The sequence below is a fragment of the Dromaius novaehollandiae genome, chromosome 1 (assembly GCF_036370855.1).
Source record: "Dromaius novaehollandiae isolate bDroNov1 chromosome 1, bDroNov1.hap1, whole genome shotgun sequence".
In the NCBI taxonomy this organism is placed as follows: domain Eukaryota; kingdom Metazoa; phylum Chordata; class Aves; order Casuariiformes; family Dromaiidae; genus Dromaius; species Dromaius novaehollandiae.
In genome coordinates, this window is record NC_088098.1 from 73,334,173 (window position 1) to 73,361,865 (window position 27,693).

The 27,693-nt window shown below is 39.3% G+C and overlaps 1 protein-coding gene across 1 annotated transcript in view; it reads right to left on the reverse strand.

Annotated features, from left to right (window-relative positions):
* Positions 1-271: 271 nt before the first annotated feature.
* The window catches only part of EFCAB6 (EF-hand calcium binding domain 6), a 110,639-nt gene continuing 83,217 nt past the window's right edge, over positions 272-27,693 (reverse strand). The window contains exons 23-30 of the mRNA XM_064513415.1: positions 25,446-25,641; positions 22,005-22,193; positions 12,432-12,644; positions 8,837-9,064; positions 6,780-6,957; positions 5,744-5,928; positions 3,100-3,249; positions 272-1,278 (exon numbers count right to left, since the gene is read on the reverse strand). Of these exons, the coding sequence (XP_064369485.1) occupies positions 1,156-1,278; positions 3,100-3,249; positions 5,744-5,928; positions 6,780-6,957; positions 8,837-9,064; positions 12,432-12,644; positions 22,005-22,193; positions 25,446-25,641 (1,462 nt within the window). The 3' untranslated portion in view covers positions 272-1,155. The remainder of the gene's footprint in view (positions 1,279-3,099; positions 3,250-5,743; positions 5,929-6,779; positions 6,958-8,836; positions 9,065-12,431; positions 12,645-22,004; positions 22,194-25,445; positions 25,642-27,693) is intronic.

The following is a 27,693-nucleotide window of genomic DNA, read 5'->3' on the forward strand; positions in this document are numbered from 1 at the left end:
TACATACTTCTATGCATACACACACACACACACACACACACACACACACTTGTAACTTGCTCCCAAATTTTTTTGACGGTTGTTTTTTGTTGACTTATCTTTATATGCTACTTGGGAGAACGGAACAGACCAAATATATACAGGTGATGAGGACAGGGCTTTCCACTGTACCAATGAAAACTAATTCAAGAACCAGAAAGTGATATATTTATCTAACAATTCTTCAGAGAAGGTAAGTGTTTAAGTGCTGATATAATCCCAGGAAGCAGGCTCTAATGATCATATATCCTTTAATTATCACAACAGTTCAACAGTCAAAACAATTATCTTTTAACTTCCTTGTCAGGATCAAAGTATCTCACAAGATATATAAACATAACTTTTCTGAATGGGGGAATCTCACCAGAGGTTTTACTTGCAGTTTACTGCTTATTATATAAAAATATGTATTATCCTTAAAAAACAAACCTCAAGGCTAGCACTGGGAATATACCTCTGCAGTTAAGAAGCCAAAGCTGATTAGTAAAGTAGCTTATTTTTTCAACTGTACTGAAGGATGTAGAAGAATGGTTTTAACAGAAAAAGGTGGCATGTCCATGCACAACTGGCATCTGCTCAAATTTCAAAGGCCATGCCATATTAACATGTAATGTCATTGGCAATACAAATACAGCACTGCATGATCAAGTAGAGGAAAAAGATAGATTGTGGACAGGATGATTTTTTGAATAATGAAGGCTAATAAGTTAAAAGTAATACATTTGGAAAATTACAATTGAGGAAATTGAATAGTATGCCTTGTAAACCTTTTCACTGAAGTTGGAGTGTGTCATTAATAAAATGCATAAAATTTTTAAAAAGAACTTTCTTAAATGCATTGCTTTTGGATATGTCTTAGGAAGCATTATTTTGACATCATTAATTGTTGTCTTTTTCTTCTTTGATAAATGGATTATGCAAAATTAATTCCCTCACTATGTAGATTTAATCCACAACACAAGACCACTCTGTCAGAATTGTTAAGTATTTTGAGCTTTCTAATGAATAGACACAAAAAAGCCATACTCAATTAATTTATTAGTTTGAAATTTGAAATTATAAATCAGTCACTCTCTTTATCTACTTTATCTACAGCTTCCTGCATTTGACCAAATCCTACTGTAAAAATGCCCGGAGAAAATCATTATAGGATATTTTTGAAGACAGAGTTTTATCATAATATTCCAAGACGTTAAATAACTCTTCTTCAGTTAGGTTAATGCTGTACTCACGAAGAACCTGCAAAAGACAGAAACAATAAAATTTATTCCAGTACTTTGAATTAGCGAAAAGGAAAAAATCAGTTTATCTCACTAAAATTTCATTACAAAATAGCTTGGTGATTCAGCACTTCTCAATCTTAGGTTTCTCAGAATATTTGAAAAATCAAATCCTCCCTATTATCTTCTAGCTTTCCTATGCTGATATTGACCCCATGGGATGCATTCCTAAAAAGCTGTGTATAGAAGGCTTCTGCCCACTAGCTCAGACAACACTTGGGTAAGAAAGCCCTTTGAAAATGAGTAGCACCCATATGTCTCGAAGTTGATTTACAAAAAGTACATATTTAAAAGGCTTTCGCTACTATTAGGAGATGGGACTAAGGGGTAGAATACTCTTCCTTTCTACCCTCCTTGAATGATCTGCATTCTTTGCATCCAGAGTAACAGAGGGAATAATCCAGTCTGTTAAATTGTGCAAACCTGTATGTATATAATAGATTATTTGGTTGGTTGGTTTTTCTTTGTATGTTCTCTGCTGAAATCATGTTAGGAAGCTTGATTTCAAAGTCATTGCCATTGCTTTACCTGGAAATGGCAGTCATCATATCTCCTAGAGAAACACGGCAATTTAAAGGAAAATGCAATGGGCCTAATCTTCCCTTCTGCTCCCCTGAGCCTGGTCTGCTGAGGCAGTACCTAAGCACTCAGAAAGCTGCAATGGTAGACACAGAGCCTCAAGCATAAAGTTGATATAACCACCTTGATATGTCTTGCTCCTCAGCCTCCATAAAGGGGCGGGCAGGTATAAAGAGTTTAGCTGTGTAGTAGGGCCACAGCACATCATGTTCCCAGTAAACCTAAATAAGTAAAGATTTACAAAGAGAAATTCTGTGACAGGTACAGTCTCACAGGCCTTAGACTGGTTCTAAATTATGCCAGGCGACAAGCTGGCTTCCCCCGCTCCAGGGGCAGGGCACCTTCAGAATCACACCTTGTTATTGTGTACTGCAGTTCAGCATTTGATTACTTGGACTGAGTGTCCTGTCCATGGCTGATCACTTTTTAAAGCAGCAGTGACACCAAGCAGTGTCCTAATGGATGCAGCACTACCTTAGTTTAGGGCCCCATGCGATTTTTTTCTTGCAACTGAACTGCAAAGATTTAAAATTACAGCAATGTCAAAGCCTTTGAAATCAATAAAGCTGAGGCTAAGCAAAAATCAAACTCCTCATGGATCCAGATGAAGAAGCAATTCCCAATTCAAGGACTACAGGTGTGGTTTTGTTGTTTGAGGAGATGCGATATATCAAAATATTTGCAGAAGATATGGATCCCCTGCCTAGTACAATACTATGCTGCACACAGAAAAGCAAAAAGAGAAACCAGGGACAGAGACTCTCAAATGGCAAGTACTTGAGTCTGCTCCACATTTAGAAGGGAACACATGAGCACACAGCTGTCACACTGGGTCACAGGATCCTGAAGCTGTAGCAGCGACTGAAGGGAGGCCTGAAGGGATTCATTCAATGCCATCAAGACTTTATTCCCTTCCCTTGTGTTTGTGAAAACTGCATATTTAAACTCTATATAGGGACAGATTTTCTCATTTGTATCTAAGCTGCTATTGCAGGATGCCACCAAGACTGCAGTGCTCAAGGAGGTGTATACATATGTGGAAAAGATTACCATGAGTAATGTTCAGAGCTAAAATCACAGGCAGAAGCCAGGATGGCTTTATATACTGAAGTTCAGGGCCATTTTTCAGAAAACTTTCAGTTAGGAAGCTTAGATTAGACTACTGTAATTGTCTGACTGTTAATTGCTAAATGAAACTCACTTGTCTAAAATCTGGAATATTTAACAATCCAGTCCGACTTTCATCATAGGATTTAAAAGTTCGTCTCATTGGTCTCCAGCAGTGCAGGATCTGGGGTTGAATTCTCAGCATTGCACTGAAGAATGATGTGGTTTGTGGTCCAGGACTCAGCTGGCAAAGTTGGATGAGAAAGACTAGCATTTACTAACATCATGAACACAACTGTGTGTGACTATAATGCAGAATGAAAAGGTGTTAGAATGAAATGCTGACCGAACCTGTCACAGGCCGCTGAATACTTGTTTACAAATTATTGCAAGATATTGTTTATACAAGATTATTTTAACCTATAACATTTTAATATTCTTGGGAAGTGTAGATGATATACATACTTAATCACTGTCAAAGTCCTAGCTTTTTGTTATTTGAATCTGATTCTGAGGTCAGTGTTATTTCTTCTAAGATCTCAGTGTTTTCACATGCATTATACTTGTCCTTGTTTCAACTCCCTCTTTCAGTCATTCTCAATTCTCTGCGGTGTTCATTTCTCAGAGTGAAATTCTTGCTAAAAAGTGACTGAATGCATAAGCCAACTGTTGGAGCAGTAGAGTATTTAAGAAAAACAAAACACCACTGTATATTTTTCCTAGCACATAAGATACCTTGTGACCAATTTTTGAACATTTCTGCAGTTCAATAGCTGGAACATAGAGTCAATTTTTATTGGGAAATGTTGTCTCTTCTGTGTTAGCCTCACTAAACTTGTTACATTGTTGAACCTTGAACACATGAAGTGTCAGCTATTCATCATGGCAAAATTCACTCCACTTGTACAAACCATAATACTTGAGTTATGATCAAGGGACTTTGGCAAAAGTCAGCAAGCCTCAATCCACCTACAGGGTCTGGATCTCCTGTACTGCCCTCTTTTTCTATAGCTCCATCTCAGTCTCCCTCCACACTCTCCTGGTATTATTACAGTAATTGGGTTAGGTCAAAAGCACCCCATTTGTGCCAGCTGCACATGCCACTAGCATCTCTACAAATGTCTCAGTGTGAAGAAAACGTATGGTTGATTTTAGACATCTGCTACCTGGACATAGATGCCATGCTGCACCTATACATGTTGTGAGAGGCCTAGGTGCCAGCTGCAGTGTCTTTCTTTGCTCTTGGTGTGTTCCTCCTTCAGAATATGTAGCTGAGGAAGGAGTGGATACATGAATAATGCAGTCTGCCACCCAGAATACTGAGTACCCCTGTGGTCTGAAGTGAGAGAAAGAGCATTTTACAGTGACAGTAAGAACTCAGGTTGTTTTCATAGCTCAGAGCCAGGATGCCTCCGTGAAGCCCTAGGCCACTGATTCTCTCAGGCTTTTGAGAAAGAGAAGAAGTTGTGCCTGCCACAAAAAAAAAAAAAAGGTTTTATTTGTTTTTATTATTCCTTTGATGTATGCCTGTATACTTATTAGGTGGAATGGGCTGAGCAATGTATGAGGAAATTTCACTTTGAATATTATATAAAAGGTGCTCAGAACTTGGACTGAGCTCTTCATTATGTTTTCTGAATAGAATAAATAAAACAAAAATGATTTGAGACAACAGCATAGGGACTTAAAAATTACTGCTTTATCCACTCCAGAATACTGGGATGGAATTTTACAGCACCACATTTGTGTATAAGGGAAACCTTATGTAAGATAATGAAGTTCTTTGATGCAAAACTTAATAGTTTTACCTTACTCTCCCTACTGGCAGTGAATACTTGATAATTCCTAATGATACTCTCTTCCTACCTTGGTAGCAATCTGTTCCACAGTTCCACAGCTGAAAACAGTTCAGTAATGTAATTTCTCCATAAAATGCTGCTACTAACCATATCTAAGCTAATTAGGCACAGTCAGAAACAGCCTAAAAATGTAGCAGGCTTGCTGAATGAGCATATTTGGAATCTGGCAGTGTTCCTACTTCATAACTTGACTGGGACACAGTTACCAATGTCTTCTTTTCTGGGTCAGTAGACCCAGATTTCTACATCTCTTCTGATCGTTTCTGCCCTAGACTGGTACCATGGGCAGAGGGGAACAGCCTGTGTGTAACTGTCTTGCTGGGACTCCTTTGCCTTTTCATTGCAGCTTGTGGAGAGGGTACGTGTGACAGGCAGAGCTGCAAGGGCATAATGTGTGCTGACTAGTCATGGCTATTATTTTTTTTTTTTAGAGACCATTAACAACAGTGCAAGTGAGAGTTTCCTCTGAACTTTTCTTACTGTGCTCAGTGTGGAGCTGAGGCATAGCTCACTGACAATATCTCCAGCTGGGGCTGTCCCAAGAGACATCCGCTGCAATTTTTATTTCTAGTTGATTTTATTTAGTGCAAAGTCTCTTAGAACTTCAGCTCCCATGTTTTCTATTTCTAACTATTATCCAAGTTTTAGCAAATTTATCATATAACTTGGATATGCAGAGCATGATCCCAAGGAGTTAAATCCTCTAACTGAAGGAGATACCAAATGAATATTAGGCAACTAATATCACAGGATTAAATAGGAGAATGTTGGAAAGTCCCTGCATAAAGTGACTATAGAATCAGGACACGAAATATTCTGTCACCGCAGCAAAAATTGAAAAAAATATATAACTGTAATTTTTAAAAGCTTTGTACATACCGGTATTTGTGGCTTCTGTATAATCATCCTTTGTAGCAGGGAGGTTTCCTGTGGCTTTAAAAACAAGATGCAGCTCTGAAGGAAGTCACAGTAGGCAAACTTCCCATTATTCTTGAAATCATATTTTGTTGTTATTTGGTTAACTTCCTCTTCACTTAAATCCAACTTGAACTTCTCTGCTATATCTGAAATAACACAGAAATGCAAAAAAAAGAATATTCATTTTGTCACCCTTAAAAATAGCCAAGCACTGTATTCTATTGACAGGTTTTAGTGGGGATATGTTGGCAGGCCATCAGTTCACTGACTGCAGCATAAACATGTTATGCATGTCTTGGGCTATGAAGACCTACATGTATATGTGTATACTTATGTGAACAAGGTTTTAGCCGATTGATAACATGTTATTTGAAATGCACAAAAAGTACTTCTTGATATCAACTGCGATAAAAGTTCCGATAAGCTAACAACATGTTCTTATACCTGGGACTTTACATTTGATTATTCAGGTGCATACTGTCCTATTACACGTGCAAATGTCCTATATGAAGGCACAGAAAATCAGTTGTGTTCTCTTCTAGAGGGATGAAGAGCAGCATAGCTCAGCTCTTCTAAGAGCAAAAGGCAGGGTCCTTTGAAATTAGCAGGCCCTCAGCCATCAAGATCAGTGCAACCAGGATTCTACCATAAGCACATACAAGAGCACAAGGAAAAAGTCTGGTAAATGTATTTGTTCACATCCCCTCAGTCCCACAAAGGAGTAGTGTATTGGGAAGGTGGTCAGCCATCCTGTATATATGCCGTGACTACCAACAGGCAAAGCCACATTCTCCTTTCCCAAGGAACAGCTAATACTGAGTAAGAATGTGTTGTACCCAAGGCTACTTTAAGCTATTCTTGCTCTGCTATAGCAGGATGGAGCAGTCATGCAGTGGATGCCACTTGTTAGAGGCCAGACATTCCTATAGGTGGGACACCAGAAAGAAAATGAAATACATCTTAGAATGAATAAAACATTTTTCAGATGGTAACAAACCTAGGAACTCTGACACTGGGATTTCTCCTTGCTTGCTGACATCCTTCTCTTTGCACTCTTTCAGTATTCTTCTCCAAGAATGCTTGATGTTCTTTCTTATCTTATTTTCTATTGGTTCACAGTTAAGGACAGGTCCAGAACATGCTGCTGTTGTCTGAGGACAGCTAGATGCTGGTGTCTAAAAGAAGGAGATAATAGTAATTTTTCCTTGCAAGTTCTATTGTGTAGACAAAAAAACAAATGACAAATTCAGTTTCTAGTCTTCCATATTAGAGTTTAATGCACCTTTTGAGCCATTTCTGAGTCAGATATGAATTGCGTCTGTAAAACTGCAGGTAAAAATGGTAAGACAACTCCTGGTGTCAAAATGACACTATTCATTTAATAAGCCTTGACTACTTTTTGTTGATTTCACTTAATTTGTAATTTAGTTATAGTTTCTCCAAACTATTTCTTGTTAAATGACAGATACTGTGTTCAAAAAAAGATAAGCTATATAATACTATCTCAGAAAAAATGAATCAATGGAGAGTCACTGCATAACAAAATAATGGTGCTTTTGATTTGTTACTGGAAGGACCCAGAACGACTGTGGCCGTATGCAGAACTATAGCAAAAATAACATGAGAGGACCCTGGTGCGTGGAGTTTTTCTGACTGCTTCCTGAGCAGTGCTAATAGGGTGAGCTGGAAGTAAAGCTTCAGTTTACCACAGCATGATCTATGTGCAAGCAGTCATTACACTTCCAGATTCAACATATAATCTCATATTTAGTGAGACTTCCTAGTGCCTCCTTGGGGATCTCACTGGGGCAGACTTGCTTAGGCCTCACACACCTTTCCATGCAATGCTGCCAGGGCATTCATTCACTCAGGATCACCCGATCCTCATCTGATCAGGATCAGGTTCAGGCCTGCTGGAGGCTTTCCAATAGCCATGAGTTTTGGGAGACCTGAGTTACAGTGTTCAATCTAGCATCCACTGACAGTAATGAGGAGTTTTCCATTGCTTTCCATAAGAACTGGATCAAAGCATGAAGGATGCGTGCAACTAATTGTCTGGACTTTCTAAGAAAGAACCTACAGGTAATGCAACAACTGAGCTACGAGTGGGCCAATGTTGAGACCAGCCATCCTGACAAGCTGTCAATCCGTTATTTCTTTTTCAATAGCTAAATATCTCATGTAGAAGTAGTAAGAAAAATCCAAGCATGTTCAGAGCACTGAATAATTCTAAATATGTATTCTTCTGTTGTAACTTTGGCTGTAGCCAAAGAACATGGAATACATAGTGCAACTACAAGGAGGATATTCCATTTTTATGCCTGTAATGATTTCCTCACCTTTCTGCGAATTCTACTACTAGCAGAAGATGACAGCATGGAAGTTCAGGCGACCCACGTGCTTCACTGACATGAACTATAGGTACAGACGCAAAGTCGAAGCAAAACTACTGCCTTCCTAATCCACTTCTCTTGCCTCTCTCAGATCACTGGCCTTCATGGCAAGCCTGCCAGTTAGACTATCAGCCATTAACAGCTGTAATTTCTCACCCACCAGAAAGCAGAACAAGACCATGAGAATTTTTTGGACAGGCCAGCAAACACCATTTGGAAAACTGCAACTGCCAGTCATGCCTAGCTTTGGCAGATGACTACAGATAAAGGGCTTACATTTGTTATGTTGCTTTTGCAGCTATTGAGCCTTTGAAACTTCGGCTGTTTAATTTGTTCTCAAAAATTTGACTGCTTAAATAGTTGTATTGCACTTACTGTACTTACTCTGATGTGAGTAAGGTAACAAGGTGTGTCACCGGTATAAACTGACGTAAATCCTTTGACTTCAGCGGAGTTACACTAACTATCTGGCCCAATTTTTGTCAGTGTAACACAGTTTTGCAAATTACTACACTTATTATCAGATGTTTGTTACAGATGTTTGTTTGCCTGATCTCATGGGCAATTAATAGAAATGCCTTCACTGAGTTCCACAGGTATTATTTTCAACCTATGCACAGAAATGAAAATCCAGAAAATTCCTAAAATGACTGTCACTTACTCTTTTTTGCTCTCCCAGAGAAGACAATGTCCTGGCACGTTCAGGCTGAGAAGATACCTGTGGCTCCAGCATGGCACCAGTAACTGGCTTGGTAGAAGACGCAGAACTAGTTGTACTGGAAGTGCTTGATGGCATCGTTAAAAGTTCTGAGCTGAACTTCTTCAAAAAGTCCTGATACTTCAACCGTCCACCAGCATTGACATCCACAGTGTTCCAAAGATTTTCAAACTAATGAAGAAGCAAAAGAGGACTTTTGCAAATGACAGTTTAAAAATAAAAACTAGAATCCCCTAATGTACTAAACATATGACAAGAAGATGGCTTGGAAGAGAAGGAATCCTAGGGTCCGTCTTATTAAAAAAAATTATGGCTTCTCTGCAGAAGCCTGCACAAGGCTAGGAAAGCAATGAAAAGGGGATTTCTGCAGGACATTTTTTAATTGAACTGGGCCTTTAGTAAGCTGTTTAAATGACTAAACCTTGTGATTAGATGCAGTGATTGAGTTGCAGTACAGAAGAGTAACATTTTAACATGATGTGTAAATCAAATACATGGTGCAACGATATCCTGTCTAAGTACCATTAAGGCAAATTTCTCATACGATCAGGTGCACCTAAGTTCTACAACCATCTCAATAGCCCATTCAAATTTCTCAGTTATTGTATTTGCATCACCCTGAGGGCAAAAATGAATTATCACAAAAGAACATAGCAGAAAATGTTTACAGCCTTTAGAATCATATATAGTTACAACATATTGTCAGGAACTGTACCTCTACAGTACAGACAGCCTATAGAAGACCTAGGGAGAGTTTCTGATACCCTTAACTTCTGTTGCTTGAAGCACCTTTCAAGGTCAAGGTGGCACAGTGCAGTGCAGGTAATGTGCCTTCACGGTTACCTATGGAATTCTAAGGATGAGGTTGTGCTAATCTTCCACTGAATAGCACTTTATTCCATAAGTAGCTGCATTGAATTAAATGGGACTACTCATGATATAAGCTACTAATCAAAGCCAGGATTATCACAGTCTGCCCTTAAATGAGCTGCACTCATTTTGTGAGTGTTTCGAGTCATCAGTATGCCTTTTTAGGGCCTTCGTTATTGATTTTTAATATAAATCTAATTGGGAACTTCAGATTGCTTTTGATTTGATCTTTTTCAGCAGAGACTTAAACCCTAAAGGAAACTAGTCACCTCTTTGATGCATGTGCCAAGCTGCAGTCAAACTTCAAAGGGCAAAGGATACATTTTGGATTTCCTTTTAACTTTCCCCCATTGGCCTGGCTGCTACCACATTATGAATTATAAACAATTCTATTTTGCGCTTGTGATTATACTTCACACTTCATATGAGGATCTCAAAGTGTATTGCAAACTTCAATTAAACAGAACAATACCCTGATGAGCTGGGTTAGCTACAGTTAGCAACTCTTTCAACACCCAATGAAATTTAGCCATTTGGGGGACTGCAAATAGCGATGGTAGTTCAAGCAGAGAGGAAGAAAGTGCCTGTAACGGAAAGGGGGATTTTGGTAGGCAGGATATTAATAAACACCTTGCTTGCAGTGTGTTTACCATCCTCAGCTTTTTCTGGAAGAGGTCACAGGATCACAAGCCTAACATCAGGAGGAAATTCTTCCACAACTCTATATAGATTCCCACTGAGCCTTGCTAATAGCAAACAGTAAGTGGCCATCATCCAGAAAAGGATAAAAGGAGACATTTTCTGTGAAGTCATCCAGACTATGACTATTAGTAACACTTTTGTAACAACTCTGAGCAGTGACAACAGCCTGAACAGCAGGGTTTTGGATTAGCAGTGGCAAATCCTGTACCCAGATTGGAAGGCTCTCCTGGGGCATCTTCATATAGATCTATGTAGGCATATCTTTGAGAAGCCTGTCAAAATCAAAATATCTCTGGAGATACAGGGCTTGAGTCTCACTCACACAGAGGCTGCTGCTTATATAAATGAGGCTCCTCAGGCCTGCTTCTAGTTGCTATTATGGATGACAGTTTCTATCATGATGTTTTTTCTTCACTTGTCTGAGGTTCTTTTAAGTATAAAATAGCTCCTACTTCCCTTCACTTCTTTCTGAGCGTAAAGTAGACACGATCTAGTCTGAAGGACTTTTTGGCTGGAGAGACTTGCCTTACTGCTTCCAAAAAAAGAAAAAATAAGAGATTTTTCATAACTCAGGCTGGAGCCTGTGCATCCTCCTAGGCCAGAGCTCAGCTGCGAGCTCACCCCGCACTCTCTGACTCAGCGTTTTGCAGGGATGAGGAAAGAGTAACACCAAATTTTCACTTACGTTTTCATCTGGTGTTGATGCTCTAGGCGCAGCATGGCCCGTGTACTTGGTGTCTCACCAACAGTATGATTACTAGGACTACAGCACAAAGGCCATTTGTTCTTTTGTTATTTTCAAGGGTGAAGTGGAAAATACTTTGCTTTTTTTCAGTGCTTTAATCTGCAACTTCTTACATGCATAGCACTGCCTGATAATAAGGCAGACTGTGCACTCTCTGTACTGTAATTACAAGTAGGCCCTGCTTTTGCCTGCGATGTACCAAGTTGCTAGGTGGGAAGTACAGGGCCAAGAAATTGGAGAATATATCTACAACGAGCAAAGTACTGCACTAATTTTCTGTAGTGCAGACATGCATATGAGTTTGGGGGCTCTGTATCTCTCAGTTTGCTGCCAAATGATATTGATGCTGCCAAATGACATCGATACTGTTCTGAGCATGAAGGTTCCAGTGCTGTTGAGTAAAATCTGAAATCTTGTAGTCAAGGTTCCTTCTGTTTTATTTTTCACCTAGTCTTTGGACTAGGAAAAATCACACTGAAACAGCATTAACAGAGACAAAAAATGGCTTCTTTCATTTTAAGCTGAGCAGAAACAAGATCCTATGAAAGACGGACTCTCGGGTTCCCCTGAGATTAGCACTGTGCATATCAGATAGTTTGTACTGCCAGATTCATGACTTAAGTCATTCAAGCTAAATTCAAGAGTACAGAAGCTCTGCTGAGGCTGATCCAGGGGAATCTTTAATGCGGACATGTCACTGAGAGGTGGCCAGGAAACGTCAAACACTTGCCCCTTTCTTTGTCTGAGGAAGGCAGGACAAAATAGCTACTAAGAAAAAGGGATTTGCATTAGATCCCCATGGAAGTACTTTTAATTCCATGCTGAGAATGCTTTTTTCCCCCATCAACCCTGGAAGTGAATTGGCTTAAAACTGAAAAAGAAACTTTTTAAAATAGCAAATACCCAGATACAGAGCTAGTGAAAGAGAGCTACTGCACTTTAAATTCACACCTTAGCTATTAGCAATAGCATCTCTGTGACTTTGCTTCAGAAAGCCTGTGATTATTATAGTTCACAACTATACTCAGAGATAACGAAAAAAATAATCTCCCACAAATATAGCAACAAATGTTCCTGGAATGATTGTCTTAAAACATTTTCATTTCATCCAAACTGTTAAACTACTTGCCTACACTCAACACTATGCAAACACATTCCTACAGCCACAGACAATTTACCCAGCTGTGCACTTAACAACACAAAATAAAATAGTTTTCTTACTTGTTCTTCAGTCAGCAGCAGAAAATGTCGGTTACATATATCCCAGAACTCCTCTTTCGATACCGTGTTATCTTTTGAAGAGTCAATATCTTTAAACTCTTTTGCAATTGTGTTAAAGCGAGCAGTCACTACTTCTCGTATCCGGGAGAGGATGCCTTTCTTTGACAGCTCCCGAGAAGATTGAGGTAGAATGACTTTTTGCCCTTCCTCAGTCTAGACAAAACATACACACAGAATCACTAATGGATCCACCGAATAAATTATCAATCATGGTGTGGCATTCAGCCAGTCGGAGAGGGAAAAGTCCATGGAGAAGGCGGCCTTAGAGATCCTGCAGGCAGTAAAACCTCCTTCCAGGAATTCTGGCTTAGACCACAAAAGAGAAAAGGGGCCATATAAAAGTAGTTAAAGGGAAAAAAGAGAACTCTATAAACAGGATCCAATTGGTGACAGGCCAACAAAAGCACAGAATTCCAAGACTGACCTAAACTTTTACAAAGGTCTAAAAAATTGGGTGATCTTACAAAGAGGGCTATTCTATTAATGCAGAAAAACAGAACTGAGTGCTAACTAGCCCAAATATCCAAGATGTATTCTTCTCTGAATAATCTTTAGCACACAGTGGAAATCTCATTGCTTTAAAAGGGTCATCAGTCCTGAAATGAAGGAGAGGGCAATTATTTCCCCTTCGTGTCTAAATTCCAGTTGCTTTTACTGTAGTATTTTTTTACCTGGTTACCCATAGCAGTTGAAGGCTGCAAATGTACGTATGTGTAAGGCGAAAGGGGGGAAGCGATTCGATAAAAGTGTGTTAATGCTAGAGCAAGATGCACACAATTCTTTTTTTTCAGTGTCTGGCTCTCAAATCCAACAGCAGTGTACTTCTTTTAAAATCCACCATTAAACCTCATTACTAACTAAACTGCCCATTATGCATTCTGCAGGGTGAAAATCCACACTGTGAGTAAATCCAGTAGAAGTTCATACGGCAAGCAGAAACAAAAACTACAAAATATGATTGCCTGAAATAAACCATTTACAGAGTAAAACAGTACTTGATTTTTGTATGGACATATTGAGAACACCAGAATCCCACTGTGCTTGCAAAAAGCTACATTTCATAAAAGTAAGCATCAATGAAGTCTATTCAACATTCACTTTCTACCTCTAGAAACAGCAGCAGATTTCAGTTTTTAAAGTGGAACCAAGTTTTACTTACAAAATTAGTCTCAATGGCACAATGTGGAATAATAATAAAAACAAAGCATATCAGAATTATGAAAAGAAATTACTTGTTTTCAGAAATGGAAGCCAACTTTCCACCCAGTGCACTGTTTAAACTAAATATGTAAAATATCTTGAAAGCAAAATTTTCATAAACAGAAGTGGCAGCCAGTTTTACTACAGCTGTGGTAACAGGTCCTGCTTAAAAAACAAAGAAAAAATCTGTTTTTGCTTCAAAGGTATTTCTTTGCAGGATGTTAAATGTTGCTATTATATTTTATACCTCTAAGTTTAAGCATATAGGCTTTGCCACCTTCCTGCTCCATGCAATATGAAATACCAAAAGAGAAACAGATGGCTTTTGGTCCTGCGCTCCTGTTTCCTTGTCACTTCTCACATGATTATTATAACTGAACGGAAAAGAAAATACGTTTCTTACAGAACTACAAGAAACCTGTCTCCTAATCAGAAAAGACTCCACTATCTTCAGATGCAAATAACACTTTTCAGTATTAACCATGCTTTACATAAAACATATCAGCAGGATAGGTATTACAGCTGTATTATTAAAAGAAGAAATATGAGAAGTGGAATTATGCATGCAGACGTGGAATCAAGTCCATGCTGTTGTCAGGAAATGAAGATTGCCAGGCACAGTACAGCACAGGGCACACTTGCCGCGTTTCTGACATTCTGAAAAGCAAAAAAGCACTGCATCTCTGTTTTTAATTATTCTAATAAAGCCAAAGACTTAGGGAAAATATTACTGCCTGCAATCTTTTAAAGAAACGTACTTTGAAAGCGCAAGCTTTCCCAATTTATCTAATTTCAAGAGCTTTTTGTTTATTTCATGAGACCTCATCCACTTTGATCTTAAGACTGTTAGAAAGTCAATATAAAAAAATGATCACTTGTTCTTTAAAGCACAGACTGAAAACTAGAAAATCTTTTCTATTCAGTTATTGCATTGCATGTCTACTGTACATTCAGTGTGTACTTATAGCTGTATCATCTAGAACTCAAATAATCACCTATAGCTGAAATAACGGAGCGGGAACCTAAAATTTTGGGCTCCGGCCTGGGGATCTGGATATTTAAGTGCCATTTCTGTTTCTGATACTAACATGATACACAGTGTGGGTACATTTCTTAGCTTTGCTGCGTCTCGGTTTAGCCTCCTGAGCAAAAGGAGTAACACAAATTAATCTGCTTCAGAGCTGTGCAGTTTATGTCCTTATTCATAGAAGAGTTTTACTTGGAAAGAAAGAAAAGGGCTTACTTCTCTTTTACCTGACTTTCTGATGTTCACTGCAATTTTCTTCACTCATCCCATCAAACCCTTTTATTTATATTATTTCGGAATATAGAGACCAAGCCTCTGTAGACTGCTCCTGCTCTGTGGCTTCTCAGGAAAAACTACCTGCCACGCACCACCCCTAGTTGCCACCTGCTGCCCTGGAGCTGTGGTGGCTGGGGCGCTTGATTGTCCCGTTCAGCACCTGGACCCTGGGGAGCATCTGAGCAGGCAGGAGGCCTCTGGCACATCTCACGGCTCTTCACTGCCTTCCCACCCCTCCTAGCAGAATCAGAGAGAGCATTGGGAGGACCATGCAAATCCACTTTCACCTCCTGCTTTCACCAAGAGCGAGGTGGCATTATTGTGAGGCTTTTCTCATGAGCCACTCAATGTAGATCACTTGCTGCTCAAAGTAGGGCTGTTTTTTTTCTTCTTTAGAAAGTTCTGTGCACAGCCTCATGTCCTTTTCTATAAATGGCATAACTATGCTGATTAGTAATAAAAGAAGGCTCCACCACCCACACCTGCTCAGTGAAGCTCCATTCCTGCAGCTCCTTCCTGTGTTTGGAAGATTTATCTATTAAGACAAATTTTTAATTATAAAGTAAATCAGTACATCAAGATAAATTACAATTTCTTTGGTCTTGTTCTCTGCCCTACCGCAAGTCTGACCTCTCTCCCTATGTGGGGATGATCAGAAGGCAAAGGTCTTGGGAAACTGCTTACACAAGAAGCCCCCTGTATCTTTCCCCTGAAAAAGGATGCATTTTCCTCTTTGTGCATGAGGATGACCTTTGCTAGAAGTAATCATCCTGTTGACAGTTTACACAGTTTTAGAAGCTTGTGTGCTTAGCCCATGGGCCTGTCCCTAACGACACGTATCTTCCTGTTATTTTCCATAAAAGGCTCTTCCCTAACAACATGTGGAAGCAGCAGAGTTAGTTGCCTAAGTGTGGACTGGGGTGGAAATGCATTTTGTTCTAGCGTTTAAATAACCGGCAATTCACCAGCCAGCCAGTTCTAGCTTTCAGATTCTGATTTAAAAGTTCCACTGTTACAGAGAAGCTTGTGTTTGTCACTGGCTTACAAGGAGAGCTGTATCCTCATCTGGCAATGATCAGTCTGGCTCCATTAACCTGAGTGCTGATTTACGCCTGTTGAGGATTTGATAGATGACGTGCAACAAGAGCTTGCAATATTAAATGCAATTATAATTAAAAGATGAAAACTCCACTGAGGGTCCTTCTGTAACGTACCATTTTCCTTTTGACCAACTGTTTGCAACAGACAAATTCAAGTTCTGAGGTTCTTTATTTTCCACGATAAAACAAATACTCCTGGTAGTGTTTAGAATTTGTAATGGGATACAATGATTTGATAAAATGATTTGACACAGTGAGTCAAAGATGGCTCACTTACCAACCTTTTCCTTGCCTAGAAAAATGCCTCATTCCTCTTAATGTAATTAAAATAGCTATGATATTAAAAAAATACAAAATGTTAAGCAATATAGCACTATATTGTCTATTTTTATGTGTAAGCTACCCAATCATCCCACACCTAGTAGTGCAAATGCGAATAGTATAGGACATCACTCTCTCACGCTTACTTCTCCAGGGTATCCTAAAGGATCAGGCTATGAATAGGAGGAGCTGCAAGTGTGAAATTTGATTTGTTTGTGAAGTTTGAAAAGATGCATTTTGCCTCTCAGATGCCAGTCTGAATTTCACAGGAGGATGAAAACTATCTGAGGTTATGTTAATTTTCCTGCTTGAATCACTCTACATTGAATAACTTCCCTGTGGGAAGACCTGAACACCAGTCTCTGGTGGGGATAACTTTTATCAAAGGACCAAAAGGACCAAAGGAAACAGGCAGACAGGTTAGCCAGGAACTGGTGGGGGCCTGCAGAAGTCCAGGTTTTTTGACATGGGGAAACTGGAGAGTCTGTTCCCCTGAGCCCTACAGTCTCCTACAGTAGCTCTTTCATCTCCTAGAGCCTTGCACAGAAATCAGAGTTTGGTTCAGTATCTCTGGGTTTGTTTCTTCAGAGGTGTCACTCTTTCCTCCAAATTCTCACTCCATCCAACTCTCTCTTCCCATATCTCCTAACTTTCACCTTTGCCCATGTTATCTTCTCTAGATTTTTGCTGTGCCTTCTCTTTAGTTTTTTCTTCTTTTTCTCCTTTCCTCTCTGTTTAGTCTTACACTGTCCTTAAGAATATCCTCTAACAGGGAGAGGTAGGCCTATGAAGTACTTCTCTTTAGATGAAAGGTAAGCATAAAATAAGCAGTGATTCATGCCTTCACTCAACAAAAACCACAGAGAAAATGTAGGCAAATGACACTGGGCAAGATCTACCTGCAACTTGGCTAGTGCTAAATGGTGAGAAGGCAGCTAAATATTCCCAGGAAAAAGCGGTAAACTCGGCTGAACCTAACCCCTGCTGTTGCACAACATCCAGCCAGCCACCTAAAGCGACAGTGGAACAGTGTGTCCTCCGCAGAGCAGAGATGGACCTACGTAGCACAGGACAGAGAAGCAGGCGCCAGAGTGATTGCTCCCTACTCCCCTCTCCCCACGGCAGTGTCTAGCAGGGCTCGACAACAGCAGAGAGGCTACCCCACATGCAACATACTTGATGGCCTGTTCTCAAAACCATTAACCCTACTTTCTCCTTTCCCTCCTCTTCTGTTAAATGTAGAGCAACCCAGAAAGGCACTTCCATCCCAAGGAACTATTTTCTGTTTTAAAATTTTGTTTTCTGTCGCTAAATAAGGGCAGAATCACCTTTTTTTTTTCTTTTTTGATGGAACTTAAATTCCAAAAGGTGAGTTTCAAGAGGGCTGAAGTAGTTTGTCAGGGATTTTGTTTTAAGAAATGAAACTTTTTGACCAGTTTTGGCTGCAGAATAGGAAACTATTGTTTCCTCCTGGTACTTTCATTAGACTATTTTCTTCATTACTGAGAACGGAGAAGGAAAGGAAGGAAACAAACACACCTGCAGTTTTGCATGCAGACAGATTAGACAGAACTGGCTGAAAATAAGATGCACTCAGCTGGTCAAGAAGGCACTCTGCAGTATGAGACAGACTGCAGGAAAACTCAGAACAGAAAGCTAAATGCAAACAAAAATGGAAGATTTGGGGTGGAAACAGGAAGTTCAAGACAAGGCTAAATGAAATACCTGATCCAATACTGAATTATTCTGCAAATTTTTCTGCAAAAAAATCCTGGAAATCAAAGTGATCTCCAAATTTCATCATTTTTGATGAAATCACGTTTTTCTAAACAAAAACTTTTATTGACTATGTTCCTGCTCGCTCCAGTAATTCCCCTTGTTAGCTGAAAGACACATGCTAGCAAATCACTTGTGAGCTGAATTCCTGCCCTTGAATGGGCATGAGCCATGGTCTGTTCATTCTCTCTGCCATCTCCTCAGCTTGACCTGCTCTCTTTCTCCTCACTGCTGGACTTGACAGTTCAAGGTTTACTAAGCTTGCAGTACATGTGCTCAGCAGCGACAGCTCCAGGAAGGCAAAACAGCGAAGTACTTGGCCCTGATCACAAGCCCTCCTTTTCTCACATATTCCCCACATTTGTGCTGCTGATTCTGTGTAAAAACCTTGCTGTTCTAGACCTGACCAGCACTCCCTGAACTACAGCTTTTAACACGCGTTCTTTATTTTTTCCCTTCCCCAACGGAAATATGTTCAAATGTCTTTTCCCAGTGTGAGCTGTTTTCTTAGGGGGAAAGAGGTGTCTGATTCCCAGCTGCTACTTCCATTAGGCCAGACTGTATTAGCCACTTAATTTAATGTACAAGAGCTCCACTTAGGCCTTATTAATCATAAGACTGGCAGCCAAGAAAGGTTCGTGATGCAGATTCCCAGCTTCAGGGTCTGGATTTTTAGAGTAACCTCAGAGGGTCCACTGGTGGTTAACAGCATCCCACCTAAGACAATATCCTCTCTCCCACCTAAGACAATATCCTCTCTGTCTGTTTCCTTTCTCAGTTCTTCTGCAGTTGATTAGTAACATCAGGGTTAAGTAACGTAATCGCAGTTCTTTCTTATCTGAATACTGAGCTACAATCATATTGCTTAAAATACTTTACATTTCTTTAGTTCTATTTTTGTATAGTATAGCCCTACAGAGCTGTGATTCAGCGGGAGCCCTATTCATATAAATCAGACCAGACCTACAAATGCTATAGTGTGTATTCTAGAGAATTAATCAGAATGCAAAGCTCATTAGCATATGTCAGAGCCATCAAAAGATCTGCATGACACATAAAACATTTAGAAATAATTTCCGCAATATTTTTTCATCTCTCCTTATTCAGCTCTTTTCTAAGCTTAAAGTACAATTTAAACCAGTAAGGCTTTTGGGCTTGTGAATGTTTGCCTTTGTGGTTGTGGGTTTTATTTATGAGGTGCCATTTGAGACAAAAGTCATCCCAGGCTCATACTTTACTAGTTCAGTAAATTTTCCATACTTTAATGATCAAGCTGCATACTTTACTTGTTACTTTTTAATATACTTCAGTGATCAAATTGTGTAGTGTAATGATAAGTTTTCCTAATGTGCCTGAATGAGTTGCATACCTCATTAATTTAGTTACATACTTTACAGGCAAAAATTGTAGCATGTTTGGATGAAGTGAAAAATTTAACAACCAGCCTTCTCTCAGAACCTGCACAGGAGCCCAGGGATATGTGTGAAGCCAGGGTGGGATGAAATTGCAAAGGCGTGGGGAATTTTGGTTTGAACTCCAATGGAAAAATGTGAGATTTGAGAGCATCTGGAAGCTAAACCAGCACTGTGAACCTAGTTCATAATTGTTTTGTCTTTTAAAAAATGTTCCCATGTGGATTAATTTGGGATTTAAATGATGGATTTATCCCTGCTACCCATGACACAGCACAGAAAAGTGTTCAAGGAGAATGTGTTATACCAAAAGAAGTAGTACAAGCTCCACTCCTTTCATGGACCAAGTACCTCCTGAAAGATCTGGAGATGCCTTATTTTCTGCTAAGTTGAGGTGGAAAGTACTCAGGGTCTTGAAGGACTGTTAAAGAGATTTCGAGTTAAAATGTACACTCTTGCAGAGTCTGATCTTGGGAGTGCACAGCTTGTTCAAGTTGTTATGAAGGCTTAGCACCTACTTGGAAAATGAAGAGGCATTACAGCAAAATCTTTCCTAACAAAAATAGTTACCTATTCTGAAGTTAACATGCAAGCCTGCTAATGGGTCAATATTACAGCACACAAATACATTCTTAAAATAATTATACAGATATTTTATATTCCATACAATTGGTCTTTGTGCTGGTATGACTTAGTTGAAATTTACTGGAATTATATCAGCATAAAAGCAGGATAAAGGGGAAATGCAGCATTTTCTAACCTATACAAAGCATTCCAGTGTTTTTCACTTGAGAACTATGTAATCTATTATATCTGTTAAGATTGCATTTTAATATTCATAAGCTGAAAATATAAATATTTAAAAATCCCCAACTATTTTTTAAGTAACTATAATTAAATGTAGTCCTGCCACTAAGGACAAAGTAACAGTTGCACTACTATAAATATTAATGCTAAATTTACAGAGAATAAAATACATTTAAGCAACCTTATAAAATTTTGAACGAAACTACACTTATAATAAACACTCTGGTAAATCTATGCCTATTGGTAACTGACACGCATGTATAAAGTCTATAACACATTCAAAAAGTTATAACATATTACAAACATTTTGAAGCGGTTTATGGGTCCTCCTTCATTTGAGAACTGTGGTCCCTCTCTTTCCTCTCATGAATCACTGAAGCCCTGCAGTTATTGAAAGCCAAACAGACTTTTTGACTCGGGTTATTAACAGACTGAGATAAAGACCTCACTGGTTTTTCAGTTTCTGCTTTATGACACAGGATTTAATTACCATATAGTTCTATATGGATTTGTTTTGCACAACATTCTGTTATTGCCATGGTAATAAAGTGGTAGGCTTTTTATATGGTTTCCCGTTGGGCGATGATTATTATTTTTCTCATTTTATTTGTGCTTCAAGCATATATTTTGAAAGTGAAATACAGTTACTTCTTAGAACCTAAGATGCAGGCTACTACTTAGTTTTTTTAGAACTGCTATGTAAACTGCTAGAATGTGGCTTTCACATGCTCAGCCAAATTCAGAAACGAACTGCAAGGTAATGTCATTTGTATTCCTTTACACTCAGACCTACTTACACCCACTTGCCGCTGGGTAAGGCGGCCTAAGATGGGAGAAACTAGAGGAAAAGGAAGGACTGTGAAATTAAAATAGGAGAGAGATTGCTTTTACCTGCACCTTTCAATATGCTCCTGCTATTTACAAGTTCAGTGAGGATTTCTGCACTTATGAAAGGACGTGAGCATGAACTGAAGTATCTGTTCCTGCGATCTGCACCAAGTGAACTAGACAGAGTGAGACACTGCAGACATAAACCTCTGCCACAGAGAAAAAGTTTGGGCGAGTGTGGCACAGTTAACTATTAAGTGGATTTTGGTCTCTATACTTTGAGTTGTTGCAAGATGCATATTCAGAGCAGCAGAAGATTCTATGACTGCAGTCAACATTTTCTCCATACTTAGGTCCCCCATACTTAGGTCTACATACTATCACCTCTTCCTGCTACATGTACACTGCTATTACTGTTTGGCACCAAGAACCTGGTGGGCTTCCCACTCCATCCACCCCCTGCTCATACAACACCTACCAGGTTGGGGAACAAAATTCATCGGGCATATTTGGGTCCTACATCGTCCATTTGGGGCAATTTGGCTGCATCTGTGGTCATGCTTTCAGCTTGCCACACGTACAGACCTATATCTAAGTGCAAGGCTTAACCTCGGAGAACAGTTTATAAGGAGGTCAGGACTTTATGGAGTTCAAGAGAGGGCAACAGAAAGATACGTGAATTTACGTGCTTAGTTAGACAGTCACTTTTAACGCATTAGATCTTATCTTTAAAAGAAATATCTTATAGCTTGGTAGCTATTCTTACCTCTGAGTGGAGGTTGATATTCTTCAGGAAAATCTTCCAGTTTACTGTCAATTCTTCACGAAGTTTAAGGTTCTTGAGAAGGTGCCTGAATTGTTTGTCTGATAATTTAAAGCAGAAATGGTCAAGTACCTGCCGAAATTCCAGTGTTTTAATTACCCCAGTATCTTCTTTATCAAACAGAGAAAATGCCTGAGAATCAAAAATTTGTATTACTTAAGCAAAGCTACACATTCCAAACAGATTTCTTTCTTAGTATCCATTTAGCAATTTACATGGAAATGCTTGAGACCCCTATACCTTTTACACGCAGGTATTTTATACATGAAGAAACAAAAAACATTTACTGGAATCCTACTTGGTTAAAAATTTACCATTGTTTTAAAAACAAAATGCAATTTTTTAAATAAGGCAAAAATAGCCTGCATTTTTGTGCCAAGTGTATATATAAATATGCAAATAAACAACAACCTGCAGTAAGAGCAGAAAGGCATCATATCAAGTATCCAAACACTCCAGAATAGGCAATGGTTAAGACAAGGGAGGAAACAAACAAAAATATTTGAGGGCTGCCTTAAATAATTTTTATTTAAAATATTTTTAATTAAACTCACCTGAGCATATTTATTTGCCTTTTCTTACCAAAAGAAGAATAACTCTCACTGGCTGGGCAAGTATACTTTTCTCTGTCTACTCTATAAAGGACTTGATAGTCCTTCATTCTCATTAGATTAGCTTCAGCTCATTCTGAAGGCTTGCTTGCTCTGGTCTTGTTCTCCCTTGCACAAAGCACCCTGCCTATCCTTCGTGGGAGTTTTCCAAAAGGTTCCCGGGGGAACACATCAGGTTTATCACAGTTGCAGCTGGAGAGTATTTCAGAAGCAGTAGTTTAGGAGTAGCTCGGTAGTTCATGCAAGAGAGTAATACAGCTGAGTGAAAGAAGCACTGAGGTCTAGGAAAGCTGTGGTTCATATCCTCTCTCAACCTGTCTGGTTGCTACCAATTTACTGTGTCCTCTTGCTTTATTCTGCCACTTATTTATAATATTGCACATACAAATCATTGATTCCATCACTGTAAATGAATATTTCACCATTCAAAACTTCAGGTTAAAGTCCTATTAGTCTTCTAGCAGTATAGCATATGGGTATAATACAGTGTTTTTTATGTTTTAGCCTTATAACTGTTATAAATAATGGGTTTAAAGATGTATATTTTTATGTACATGAACCATGCTGAGTGGCAAAATAAACACTACAATGTCCAAACAATATTGGAAGAGAATCCTTAGAATATTAAAGGGGATCCTGTAACTTCTTAATATTTTGATCTTCACTTATATATTGAAGATCTTATGGGAAAAAACAAATCACTGAGCATATAGTATGCACTGTACTGAAGTATGGTGAAAATGAGTGGGAAATGATTACACCGACAGAGAGGACCCGTCTGGACTCCTTAACTATTTGTTATAAAACTTCAAAGGTTTGCAGAAATGGTTTTTGAACCCAGCTGGACTCTATGAACTGTGCTTTTAGCCCTCCCTCTTTCCAAAAAAATATTTTGTTAAAAGCTTATGCTGCTTAGTGTCCCTCATCACATATGTAACAGCAACTATTATTCAAAAAATGGCTCAGAAGCAAAGGGAGAAATTTATATACACCTAATATAAAGGAAGTGAGAAAAGTTCAGCTTTTCCATAACATGGTGGACAAACTGTGGCTCTCCCTGGAGAAACTGCATTAGTCTCTCAAGTTATTTTAACCACCTACTGGCATTCTAAAAGACCAGATGGATGCTTTGTTCATGCCAGAGGTCATCTTCAAATCATACACTCAACAGACAAAACTGTGACCTTCCCCATTCCCAAGGCACCCAGGGATGAAAAGACAGATATTGTCCTCCAGGAAGCCTCATGTCCCCCATTAAAATTTAACAAACACTAACCCATGCTATTGAATTTATCTATTTCTTATTTTAATAATGCAGAGCACAATAAGGATTTTTTGCTTTACTGTGAAAAATGTAAAGCGACTATATGAATACTTCAGTATCCTATTTAATAATCAGACTATCTGGCCAAAAATGGCAAGATGACCCCAATAAGTTTATAAACATTACAGGAGTTTCCAAACAGTGCGAAAAGAGGTTTCTTTAAAGAAACTGCATCTCCTGTGTAATACATTTTTTTCGTCATCATTGACACCATTAGTGACATCTTTGTTGGAAGTCTGTGTTATTTTTACCTGCACGATAGTGTCCATAGATTGAGATTTCACAAATGCAGTCACTGATGAAAGGAGGGGTCTACGCCCGTTTCATTCCCAGCTGCTCTTCCCTTCCCCTCCCTTGTGCTGCCAGCAGCTCTCACGTGCCTGTGTGCAACTGATCAGGCTTTTGTCAGGCTGAAGCTCCCTGACCCGGATCACTGGGCAGCAACACAAGTACTAGTATTGGCACAAGGCAGGTGGGAGGACCACATTGCTGGGGAATGGGAGGTAGTGAGACCATTTTTGCAGGCAGAAGCCTGCCTCTAAAGCCATGGGCTTAAACTGGGTCTCCCACTGCAGGTGCAGCTAACATGGCTCTACAGTTCGTTGTGATAGGAATGTTTCCTTTCAGGTCTTATTGATTATTCTTACCCATGCCTGAAAACAATCTTACTGTGGCATCAAGAACTATTTACTCCCAGAGGCTGCTGCATTTCTGCAGACTCAGACATAACAGTCTACGGCTACTTAATATACAGCATTTTTCATTCAGGGTTTTCAAAATTCTAGAGAAAAGTGGTTATTTTTATTGTCCTCATTTTACAAATGGGAAAACCAAGGAACATGCCGCTTGACAGCTAAAGCATCTTATCTCTCTGTGGCAGAATGAGAAGTGGACAAGAGCATAAATGTAGATAGTTGCAGCAGCCCAGCTGACAGGTGCTAACTTCTGCAGCCACTGTAATGTGCTCACATTTGATCGTATGTCCGTATCCTCAGTAGCTACATGATCCTTTCATCTTACACTGATAAAACCATAATGCTTGACTGCAGTAGCACATCATATCTATGTGGAATAAGTCTTAGCTTAAAAAACTCAGAAGAGCTATTTGGAAAAGATGTATTATTTACATGCCCAGCACACAATTTAGAGACAACTGGAGGAGAAAAGGGAATTGTGAAAGAGAGGAAGATTGCTATTTTCTTTTTTCTTTCCAATCTTTATCATCCTCACAACACCTAGAGGCTTGATTTGATACCCTTTTTTTGTGGAATTACCAGAATACAATCAACTAAAACATCTGCAGTAGTCAGAATACGCCATTTCTACACAGGCCAAGGTTTTTGGTAGCACTCAGTTAGTAGCAGAAAAGTTTCTAACCCTTTAGGCTGGTCCCCAGCCAGGCAGAAAAAAAAAAGATTAAATAAAATGTGATGACCACATGAAACTTACCTTGTACAACAAATCATAAGATGATGCAACTATTTCTTTTATCTCAATTAGAGTCTTTTCTAAGCTCAGAGCTGCAAAGCTTGCAGGTGGTACAGCCTGCTTTTGTCTCCGTTGGTATTTAGATGCTCTGCCATCATCAATTGCTCTCAGGAAATCAAAATAAGAGAGCTTGCTGTTATGAATGCTGATTCCTAAGCTAAAAGAAAAACACAGAAAAAGATACCAATGATTTTAAATAATTATCTCACTGTTGTCTGTACTGATTAATTATGATGATGCATTATTTGTACTTCAGCAGCACTTCAGGAGATGTCTGTGCTGCCAGTGTTTAAGTCCTATTAGAACCCTAGCTCTTTCTCAAGTCTCAGACATCACTCCTATCAATTAATGCAACCACACTCTCAAACACAGATTTAGGCCAATCTGCAGATGCCCAAGAGGAGAGTCTGGGCTCACCCAGTGCTTCAGCCTGGGCCAAAGTGCACAATGTTCTAGTCCATCAGCATTCATTTGATGTTTTTTAAGCACAGCACAGTGTTTTGAGCCCAACCTACTGCTGAGCTTACTGTCACCAATGTGGACAGAGAACAGGTAGGCTCTCAACCCTGTCCTAGGATTTTCTCTTCCTGTCACAGTGTAAATACAGTCTAACAGACTCTGCTGAGGAGCAGATCTTCATTATACCAAGCACTAGTACCTGCCTTCACTTTCTACTTTATAAAAATACCTTTGACCTGCAGATGTCAAAGGAGCTCTGAAGTGCTGCTCAAGCCTGCCAGTATATCATGATTTCTAGAGAAAGAAGCAGTACCACAAGTAGTCTGGCAAACTGTTGCTCGACACAAGCTAGTACATCCGCTACAGCTCTGTGGTATACTGCATGGGTCCACCAGCTCTTGTCTGTACTCAGTTTCTCTATCCATGGTAGGAAACCAACTTGGTTTCCATACAAAGTTCCTCCTTCTGTTTGTGATGGAAGGACGTAACTTCCTTCCGAACCTGTATCTCACTTTGCATGGTTTGGCAGGCAACTAGAAAATGATTTTAAAGGTTCTTGGCCCTGGTGTCAGTGGAAGCAGTTCAAAGGTTTTACCCTAGAGTGCGGGCAATAAAATGCCAAGTGACGGGCAGGACTCAGCCTCACTGTGTCTCAGGCAGTGGCCCTCCCTCCCTTGGTATATCCGCTGAGCTGCAGAGAAGGGCTGGTACATTTGGCCCAGCAGCTGCTGTCTCTGGCTTGCAAAGCACTCTGGTAAGGAGGTCTGTTCTGACCATTTGTGAACACTTTGTATCTAAGGGACCAGCCCAAAGTCTCTCCAGACTGCTCTCACAACTTCTGAATTTCTGTCTGTCAGCTGAAGCATCTGCTGGATCACTGACACTGGGGAGTTTCATGTTCTATCACATCAGAAATTCAGTGGGTTACATATCTGACTAAAGATAGCTCCAGGTAACAACAGTGAATATATTTTTGCATCAAATATCAGCACAAGGAAAGATGAGCTCTTGCATATGATTTTGGGATTTTTTGTAGAGGACTTTGTGACAAAACTAAAGTAATTTTTATTTAAGAATACTTTACCACAAAAGGACTGGAATTAAGGCAAGCTTTACATACACAGAAAAAATACAAAAATAAAGGTCATTCAGCATCAAAGATTAAGCTGGGATGAATAGCATTAACCATAACATGAAAAACTACTTTCTTCCAGTGTCCTGTGGCATGTTACCATTCAATGAAATGACACCTAGTACATTTATAATAAATAAAAGGAAGGCTTCAAACCTGTTTAATGAGCCTGTAGAACTCATTACTGCACAGGAGTACAATAGCAGGGGCATGTTCTACACTCGCTTACCCAGTAAGTATCCAGTGTAGTCAGTTTATGGAATTTCCTACCATTGAAATACAATCAGAGAGTCTCCAGGCTAGATTACACTTAGTTTTTTTGATACAGAGTTACTAACTACAGAGGGGTTTTTAATAGACTTCATTAATTTTACAGGCAGTTATCAGAACTGTAGATTCTTTACATACATGTAATAGGTAGAAAATTCCTATGCCGCAAGGGAAAGGTTGGACTTCTTCATGCTTGCACTAGGCTTTCTAATAAGAGTTATGGTCAAGGCAAGTCCTAGAGAGTCAAGCCTTGACAGCGAAGTTGGCCTCACTACGTAATAAATTTCTTGTGTAAGACTGAATTACTGTAATGTACTTTTATCATCTCTTTCACTGGGGACCAATGCC